The sequence below is a fragment of the Carya illinoinensis genome, chromosome 3 (genome assembly GCF_018687715.1).
Source record: "Carya illinoinensis cultivar Pawnee chromosome 3, C.illinoinensisPawnee_v1, whole genome shotgun sequence".
In the NCBI taxonomy this organism is placed as follows: Eukaryota; Viridiplantae; Streptophyta; class Magnoliopsida; order Fagales; family Juglandaceae; genus Carya; species Carya illinoinensis.
Window position 1 is genome coordinate 28,617,620 of NC_056754.1, and position 10,167 is coordinate 28,627,786.

Sequence of the window (10,167 nt, forward strand, 5' to 3'; positions counted from 1 at the left end):
TTCAATTTACAGAGTTCATGTTGCAAGTCTCAACCATAAATCCTAAGATGCCTGTAGCCCACATGTTTTGAAAAGAATGTTGATTGCTTTTTCATTCTATTTTGTTTTTTGCAGGATCACTTTCAGGCCAATCACTTTGAAGTTGCTATTTGGTGTGAAAATTAAATCATTGATTTTGTAATTTATATGGTGTAATTTAGTATTTTGTAATGTAATGTATAAATAACAAATAATATAATATGTAGTGGATTGTATTGTAATGCATGCATACTTGCATAGATGAATATTGGATTTTTTTTGGTTTTACATGCATTTTTATTGCTAGGCAAATTAAGTAGAACTTTGATATAGGAGTTGATGATATTTTTCAACCTTTAAACTTTAGAATCTAAAGTGCACAATCAAATTTATTCTTTTGTTTTTTATAAAAAAATCAGAGCTATATGTGAAAATATTGGATACATTTAGGCTTTTATATGGGTTTTAAAAAAAAAACCTGGGTTCAATCCGGAACCCGGAATCCAAGTTTTGAAAAACCCAGATTCATCCGAGTTCCGGCCCATTTCTGACCCGGGCTAACCCGGTCCAGGCTCCGGTCCGGAATTGAAATCCGGGTTCCGGTTTGGGTCTACCCAGATTCCCGAGTCAAAACCCGGATGAACATGCCTAGCCATTGGGTTGGACCGTCGATGGAGAAAGAGGAATAATGGGAAATGGGAGATTGGAGGTGGGAAAATGTGTTTCTGAGATAGAGTTAGTGGGTTTGGGCTCAAAAGGAAAAAGAAGTTTATTTAAGATTACATCTCTAGAGATGTAGATCCGGCCCGATGGAAGGTGGAGACACTTATAGCCTTTGTGGTCTGGACTGTAACCCATAAACACACACATTTGGGACCAAAAATCCAACTTGTACCAATTGAATGGCTTGAAGTTGGGCCAACAAGAGGACCCAAACACACGGAGGAAAAGATAATCGGGTGCATGGCCCATTAAAATTTTGAATGGATATTTATTTTGTAAGGTTGAAGTAGGCATCTGATTAATTAGATATGTGGCAGTAAGAAATGGTTCAACCTAGTATTTTTTAGGCATAAAGGCGTGAGAGAGTAAAGATAAATAGGTTTCGACAATGTGTCTATGACGTCTCTCAATAATTCCATTTTGTGGATGTGAATAATGACAAGTAATGCGATGGGAAATGCCACAAGATTGAAAAATAGGCCAAAGTGGGCAAAACTCCCCACCTCCATCAATTTGAACCAAAATAACCTTGTGAGGAAAGGAATTATTGAAAAACTTAAGAAATGCAATAACAATGGAGGAACATCAGATTTAGCATTAATTGGAAAAGGCCAGACATATTTAGAGTAATCATCTAAGATGGAAAGATAAAAACGACAACCCATAGAGGATAAAACGGAGGCTGCACCCCAAACATCTAAATAAGCTAAAAGGGCTTAGTGGACCAAGAGGGGCAAGAGGGATGTCGGAGTACATTGGCCTTAACCTGAGAGCAGGCCGAGTAAAAGAATGGCCCAAGGCTAGATGTAGAGGGGAGATGAAACTTCTGAAGTGTGAGTTGAGTGATCCGGTTGGAAGGGTGGCCCAAACATTGATGCCAAAGAAGAGAAGAGGTTTCGGTGCCGAGATGAGCTTTGTGGTGGTGAGATAGAAGATGGAACAGAGGGCTCGGAGGGTAGAACATAGAAATCGTTCTCAACTGGACCTTGAAGAAGCATCGCCTAGGAATGTAAATCCTTTACAAGAAAAAAAACCAGAGTGAAATTCAAAGAAAACATTGTTATCAAGACAAAATTGTCTAACTGAAAGTAAATTGCTAGAAATCATTGGAACATGAAGGAGATGAGTTAAGAGAAATTTTCCAGAGGGAGAATTCCATTGAGCCAAGCCAACATTGTGAGTCGATAAGGAAGACCCATCACCAATTGTTACTTGATCTGACCCTTGGTATGAAACAGAGTCAAGATTAAGGGAGGAGAGGTTAGGAGTGAAATGATTTGTTGCAACGGTGTTGGGAAACCAATTGGGGGGATTGGAAGGTTGGAGTGGGAATTGAGTGTAGTTGGTAGTTAGGGAAGGACGGGGAGAGGCTTGAAAAGCTTGGTCAAACCTATGATAGCATGAGATAACATAGTGGCCGGGTTTGTTACAGAGTTGGCAAACCACTGTAACTAAACAACTGATGGCCCTTGAGGAAAGGCACAATTTGTGCCTTCCATAGTGAAAAGTTATGAACGGTAAGTTTAATGTTGACAGAGTGGGTAGCGGAGTTAAGGATGGAGGATGAGGGGGAGGTGGGTACAGAAGCCATGAAGGAGACGTGAGTCTTTGGCTCTAGATACCATGCTAAAAGCTTCTAAAAGGGAAAGTGCAGAGAAGGCATTTGAGAAAAGTTCACTCAACACAACCAATCCACACTTACTGAAATTCATTCTTTCTTATTATATTTCGTGTACAATAGTGTCTATTTATAGAGGAATGTATAACAAACATTACAATGTGTGCCACTCACGATGACAGGTGGCTTAGGAGAAGAATCATTCGGTTATGAGGGCAAGTTCTAGAATTTCCTTTTTTCCTTCTATTGGTGCATGTTCTTATTTGCTTTTATGCGACTGACTTGGTTGTTGCTGAGCAGTATACTGAGCTGGCTTAATAAGAATGAAGTCAACCCAACACTTGGTTTCAAAGTAGCAAATAATTCATGGTGAGAGAGAGAGGGCTCGAGAGGAGACAGATGGCTTGGTGAGAGAGAGCCTGACTCGTGGTCGAATGTGCTTCCAAGTGTAGAAGTGTCAAGTTGTATCAAGGATAAGTCCAGGATCGTATTCCACAGGAACAATGGGTTATCAAAGCGTATAAGAGTTTTGTGAGTAACAAATGAATCAAGTATGAGAGATGAAAATAAAATTCAAATGCAATGCAAAATGATAATCGAAGTTGAAATTAGAGTTTCTAAAAAAAAAAACAAATTAACGAACACTTGGGTTGAGTATGAGACTTTCTTTATTTCGGATTCTAGATAATTTTCTCGATTAACAATCCAATCAAGGCATTGCTAATCAGAAGATACAAATTTAAACTCAAGTTTTGCAATATTTTCCTAATAGATTCTCTACTTTACTAGTCAAACACACATTAACAAACAACTGAGAGAGGCCTTGATAGTTTTTAAGCTTTTGTTGTGCCTTTCGTCAACAACAAAACAAGAGCAAGAGCCGTAATCTATTTTCAATTTAAATCCGACTAGTAATATAGTGAAATCAACAATGATCAACAAAATATTGCATCGATCTAGAATCTAAAACAAATCACGTCCCATTCCACAACCCAAGCTTAAAAAAATTAGCTACACATGATGTTTCTAGCGATAAAAATAAATCTAAGTTGAGTCATGACAAAATCTGAGAAAATATCCGAATGAGATAAATCCTAAAGATGTTGCCACTGCCCACAGGAGAACAAACACGTAAATAAAAACTGAAACGTAAATTGCAGAAAATAGAATGAAGAGCAACCATGAAAAATAAAACGAAGAAGCAGCCGAATAAAAAATAAAGATACCGTCTGAAACGAAAATGAAATAAAAATAAAACTGCTACAACACCGAATGAAAATGAAAGAAAATAATAAACTCCAAGCTAAGCTATTACTGTAGCCGAACTAAAAGAAAACAAAAGAAAGTGCAAGAAAGATAAACTCGCTGCGCAAAAACTAAAACAAAAGAAAGAAAATAAAAATACAAACTAAGCTACTCAACTCCTAGCTTAAATGAAAAAAAAAGCAAATGAAAGAAAATAAAAATCTAAGCTAAGCTACTCTACGAAAAGAAAGAAAGAAAAAAAACTAAGAACTCCCAAACTCAACTACGGAACTCCCCCGAAAACCTCCAGCTATAAAGACCAAAAAGCCAAACGAAAAAAAATGCAGAAAAATGAGAACCACCCCTCCTTCTGCTGTCCGAATCCTTCCTCCTGCTTTCGGTGCTGCTGCTTCCAAAAGCTGTTTCCTGTCCACATGAAAAAGAAATAAAAAAAACTGATGTTGCACCTTCAACTTCCATGTGATCTTCTGCAACGTGCCTAGTGCTAGGTCTGTAACGCAATTCACATGCCAAAAGCTGAAACCAAATAATTCTCTGCTGCCTCCCATCCGAAAAAGAAAGAAAGGATTAAATCTGCTGCTGCTTTCCAATGACATCCAGCATGATGTATGAGCTACGTTTCCTTGTTGCATGTGTGCTGCATGTGTGCATGCATGTGTGAGCTTGTCCAGCGTGTGTGAGCTGCTTTTGCTGCTGTGTTTGTCTGCAACGTCCAGGTTATGAGCTGTCCTGGTGATGCTTTTCTGCATGTGTGCATTTTTCTGCATGTGCTGTGTCCGAATGGTCTGCATGTGCATTGTGTTCTGCATGAGTGCTGTCCGAGTGCTTTGCTGGCTTTGCACTTTTCTGCATGTGTGAGTCTTCTTCTCTTGTTGTAGTAGCTGCTGCACATGTGAGTTTTCTGCTTCAGCTGTCCAAAGGTCTGCATGTGTGAGCTGCTGTCCGAATGATCTTCTGCTGCTTGGTGTAGTAGCTGCTGCACATGTGATTTTTCTGCAAGTGCTATGAGTGTTCTGCTGATGCTGTCTGAAGGTCTGCATGTGTGAGTGTTCTGCATGCGTTGGTTTGTTTGAGTGCTGTCCGAATGATGCTTGCACTTTACTGCATGTGTGCATGTGTTGGTCTGCTGCATGGTTGCATGTGTTGGTCTGCATTTTTGCATTTTTCTGCATGTGTGTATGTTATCCTGCATGTTGCATTTTGCTGCATGTGTGCTGTGTGAGTCCATTGCATGGTGTCCGAATGTGTGCATTTGATCTCTATTAGATGAGATTCCATAAAACCATAGCTAACCTTTTTTTTTTTTGTTTTTTCTCATAGGTCCCATTCCTTCTTTCCTTCTATAAATGCCCTACAATATATATATATATATTTTTTTTGATAGCAACTCACATTCATTAAAAGAGTCATTAAGAGAATTACAAGCTGGCCTCATGCCAAACAATCTGGGAAATACACTCGGGAATTGATTCCCACCAAATTGTTAAATCCTCTACAAATCTTGCCATTTTTGCTAAGCCATCAGCTGCTGCATTGTGTTCTCTGCCAGCATGTTGGAAAATCACTTTGGGAATCTGTTTTGAAAGGCCAAGGATGGAGTAGATCAAGTTACCATGTGGAGACATAGACTCCCCTTCTGTTGTTAAGGCCCTAACACTAAGCATAGAATCGGTTTCCACAATCAGATCATTGATACCCAACGGGACACATATCTGTAGACCCCTTAGAATGGCCAGAAGCTCCACTTCCATAGGATCTGAGAACTCTGGTTCTTTATGACACGCAGCCATTATTACTTTACCCTTCTCGTCCCTCAAGATAACTCCCACACCCGTACTACAACACCCCTGAAACAGAGCCCCATCTGTATTGATTTTTAGAACACCTGTAGGGGGGGTTTCCATTTCATATCTTTTACCATGTTCTGTTTACTACTGATTTGGGCTTCTCGAGACTCCTTAAGCATGGATAGAGCATGATCAACCGACTGTTGTGGATGCTGAACATGATCTTCAAAGTAGAATTGGTTCCTTCTATACCAAAATGACCAGGCCATAAGAAAGAACTTCTCTAGATCCCTTGGCTGCCCTTCTTGTTTCACTCTCATAGCTATCTCCATAAACCCCTGCTGGTTTCTTTCCTGAAACAAAAAACCAAACAAAGATTTCCATTGGGGTAATATGGAAGGACAATAGATTAGTGCATGGCTTGTGTCTTCCCTTCCCTCATGGCAGAACTTGCATGTATCCTCAGTGACAACCTTTCTGACCCTCAGGCTTTGCAAAGTGGGCAGTCCTTGCTTGCATGCTCTCCATGAGAAGACCCTAACCCTGTGTGGTATTGGCATTGTCCATAGCTGCTTCCATAAGCCTCGATGTGCCTGAAAGTTTGAGCAACTCCCTTCGGCCCTGTGGTTCTTTAAAGACCAGAACAGCTTGTATGCACTCCTCACTGTGTATTCACCTGAGCCCTCATAGTGCCATATGAGTTTATCCTCTCTAGGTGGAGGACCCAGGGACATCCTCAGAACCTCAGAAGCTTCTCTTGGAGGAAGGGTTCTCCTAACTATCTCAGCATCCCACCACCCTGTCTCCCCATCTATCAACTGTGCAACTTTTTGGCAACTGCTTCTACTGTCTTGACCTTGGCTTAAGGGGATTTGGTTTTGTCCTGGCAACCAAATATCAGTCCAGATGTTTATGGACTCTCCATCCCCCACTCGCCACCTGCACCCCCTTACTAAAAGTCTTATAGATTCCCATATCCCTCTCCATGCATATGATGGGGCATTTCCCAACTGTGCTTGCTGAATGCTCAAATTGGGGAAGTACCTAGACTTATAAATCTTATGGAGAAGAGAAGACTTTTCATTCATAATCCTCCATGCTTGTTTTGCCAACAGGGCCATATTGAAACTGTGAAGGTCCTTAAATCCCATTCCTCCATCTTGCTTGGAAGCACACATTTTTGACCAACTCACCCACCTGATTTTGTTTTCCTCACCCCTTTGACCCCACCAGAATTTTGCCATCATATTCTCTAACTCTTTACATAGGCTTTCAGGTAATTTGAAGCAACTCATGGAATATGCAGGAATAGATAAGGCTACTGCTTTAATCAGTACCTCTTTCCCCCCTTGTGAAAGTAGCCTCTCCTTCCATCCTTGGAGCTTCTTCCAAACCCTGCTTTTAATACTTGCAAAGGCTCTCTTCTTAGATCTTCCTACCACTGATGGGAGGCCAAGATACTTGTCATACTGCTGAGCTTGCTGTATCCCCCAAGAGGCCATTATTTCCTGCTGTAATTGAGGGTTAACATTGGTGCTGAAAACCATTGCTGTCTTCTCCTTATTAATTTTTTGACCCGATGCCAGCTCATACTCCTTTAGAAGTTGATGGATGTGTGCATTAGTTTGCAAAGAGGCCCTGCAAAAGAACAAACTATCATCTGCGAAGAGGAGGTTGTTGATCCTTGGGCTGCCTCTGCAGATTTTTACACCTTCCACCAGCTTGTTCTCCTCAGCTTGTTTTAGCATGGCTATCAACCCTTCAGTGCAAAGGAGGAAAAGATAAGGGGAAAGAGGGTCCCCTTGTCTCAACCCTCTCGTAGGCCTGATAGGACCCTTTGGACTGCCATTCACAAGGATTGAATATGAGACAGTCTGTACACAGGACATTACAAGCTTTCTCCACCTTTCATTGAACCCCATCTTTCTCATTATAGTATCTAGGAAGCCCCACTCCACCCTATCGTATGCTTTGCTCATATCTAATTTGAGTGACATATACCCTTTTTTTCCTTTCCTCTTCTGTCTTAAGTAATGGACCAGCTCATAAGCAACTAGTACATTATCTGTGATAAGCCTGCCGGGTACAAAAGCTGATTGAGACATGGATATAACCTGAGGCAGGACTTGTTTTAGCCTATTTGAGAGAACTTTGGATATCATCTTGTAGACTACATTACACAGACTGATTGGTCTGTATTCTGCTACTGTTTCTGGTTTATCCTTCTTAGATAAATGAAATGATATTATAGTTTAAGTATTTCAAGGGCAAATATGAGACTTTGATGTGCAAAAGTATTGGCATCAATTAATTTGACATTCAATATTAGAATTTGATACATAATCAAGTGTTCAATCCTTATTTGATAAAATAAATCACTCATTTAAACAACTTAATTATGCAATTCTAACCCTTTATCACACCCCCCAACTAGCTTTTTGCTAGACTCTAGCAAATAAAGTGAATGAATTAATGCAAAGGTGAGATTTCCAACCACAATTTCAAAAGAAGTTCGAGAATCACATGCTATGAAATAGACTTGTTGAGTTTAAGAACACTGGAGATAGATTAATATGAATTTTGTATCAACTGAGAGATTTATACACAATTTAGTTAATCAACCAAGGGAATTACATGTAACAAAGCTTGCTTTCTTTCAAGTGCATGGAAATGGGGTTAGAATTCCAAGATCGACTACCAAGAGACATTAACAGTTTCAATCACAACAACCAATCTGAGAAAACCACATGGTCTTACTCTAATTCAAAACCATTGTAGTGGCTGCTTTCACGCTATTACACTTTGAAAGGCGCCTACTTCTCCCTTTTTTTTTTGTAAGGACCCCGGTAATAGGCAGCCTTTTCCACTACACAAATATAATTTCTGTTTTTTTATGTTTTTAGATTTCCTAGTGGGGGAATCGGACCTATGAATGTGCGCCTACCCACACTTTCACAAGTCAACCCTTACCACTAGTCTACCTAAAGGATTCTTCTCTTCTTTTTTTTTTTATTTTATTTATATATATATTTTTTTGATCCCTGGCTTGTCCCTTGTCTCATTTAATTCATTTTAGATTTATTCCTAAGCTATTAGGATATGGTTCATTAGAGTCTCAAACAATTGAAGTATAAATCAACCAACAACGACTCAATGTAGTCTTTCTAGGCCTTCCGGGTATGTGTTGTGTGTGTTTTAGCAAAACTTTTAATAGCTTTCCCTTGGTTTAACAACTAAATAAAATGAATAAATCCCTCTTTTGACATATACTCTTATTTGCACTACATTCCACATGTTCCATGACCTCAGCAAATCTCCCTTTTTTTTTTTTTTTTTTTATGGACCAAAATATGTCTAAGCCATGCAAACAGAGAAATAAATTCTCTTCCACCCCCCAACTAGATTGTAGCATTATCCTCAATGATGCAAGAGAAACGAAAGAATTTCTACAAAGAGAGCAGATAATCAAAGACCATGAAAAATAAACAGAGAGAAGGGAAAAAGATTAGATGTCACCCAGGCTGTGAAAAGGTTCACAGCTCCACAAACGTCCTCTCAGCAGTAGAGGAATGCTCTGATAAACCTCAGTTGTCCCCGACAACGGCGCCAAAAACTTGACTCGTGGTTGAATGTGCTTCCAAGTGTAGAAGTGTCAAGTTGTATCAAGGATAAGTCCAGGATCGTATTCCACAGGGACAATGGGTTATCAAAGCGTATAAGAGTTTTGTGAGTAACAAATGAATCAAGTATGAGAGATGAAAATAAAATTCAAATGCAATGCAAAATGATAATCGAAGTTGAAATTAGAGTTTCTAAAAAAAAAACAAATTAACGAACACTTGGGTTGAGTATGAGACTTTCTTTATTTCGGATTCTACATAATTTTCTCGATTAACAATCTAATCAAGGCATTGCTAATCGGAAGATACAAATTTAAACTCAAGTTTTGCAATATTTTCCTAATAGATTCTCTACTTTACTAGTCAAACACACATTAACAAACAACTGAGAGAGGCCTTGATAGTTTTCAAGCTTTTATTGTGCCTTTCGTCAACACCAAAATAAGAGCAAGAGCCGCAATCTATTTTCAATTTAAATCCGACTAGTAATATAGTGAAATCAACAATGATCAACAAAATATTGCATCGATCTAGAATCTAAAACAAATCATGTCCCATTCCATAACCCAAGCTTAAAAAAATTAGCTACACATGATGTTTCTAACGATAAAAATAAATCTAAGTTGAGTCATAAGAAAATCTGAGAAAATATCTGAATGAGATAAATCCTAAAGATGTTGCCACTGCCCGCAGGAGAACAAACACGTAAATAAAAACTGAAACGTAAATTGCAGAAAATAGAATGAAGAGCAACCATGAAAAATAAAACGAAGAAGCAGCCGAATAAAAAATAAAGATACCGTCTGAAACGAAAATGAAATAAAAATAAAACTGCTACAACACCGAATGAAAATGAAAGAAAATAATAAACTCCAAGCTAAGCTATTGCTGTTGCTGTAGCCGAACTAAAAAAAAACAAAAGAAAGTGCAAGAAAGATAAACTCGCTGCGCAAAAACTAAAACAAAAGAAAGAAAATAAAAATACAAACTAAGCTACTCAACTCCTAGCTTAAACGAAAAAAAAAAAAAAGCAAATGAAAGAAAATAAAAATCTAAGCTAAGCTACTCTACGAAAAGAAAGAAAGAAAAAAAAACTAAGAACTCCCAAACTCAGCTACCGAACTCCCCCGAAAAC

General features: G+C 38.8%; 1 protein-coding gene across 1 annotated transcript; it reads right to left on the reverse strand.

Moving 5' to 3' along the window:
- Positions 1-5,043: 5,043 nt before the first annotated feature.
- On the reverse strand, positions 5,044-7,517 carry LOC122304688. Its single transcript, XM_043116954.1, has 3 exons — positions 5,886-7,517; positions 5,544-5,765; positions 5,044-5,472 (listed from the first exon to the last, which is right to left on the reverse strand). Exons 1-3 carry the CDS (start codon positions 7,515-7,517, stop codon positions 5,044-5,046), a joined length of 2,283 nt encoding a protein of 760 aa, XP_042972888.1.
- Positions 7,518-10,167: the final 2,650 nt, after the last annotated feature.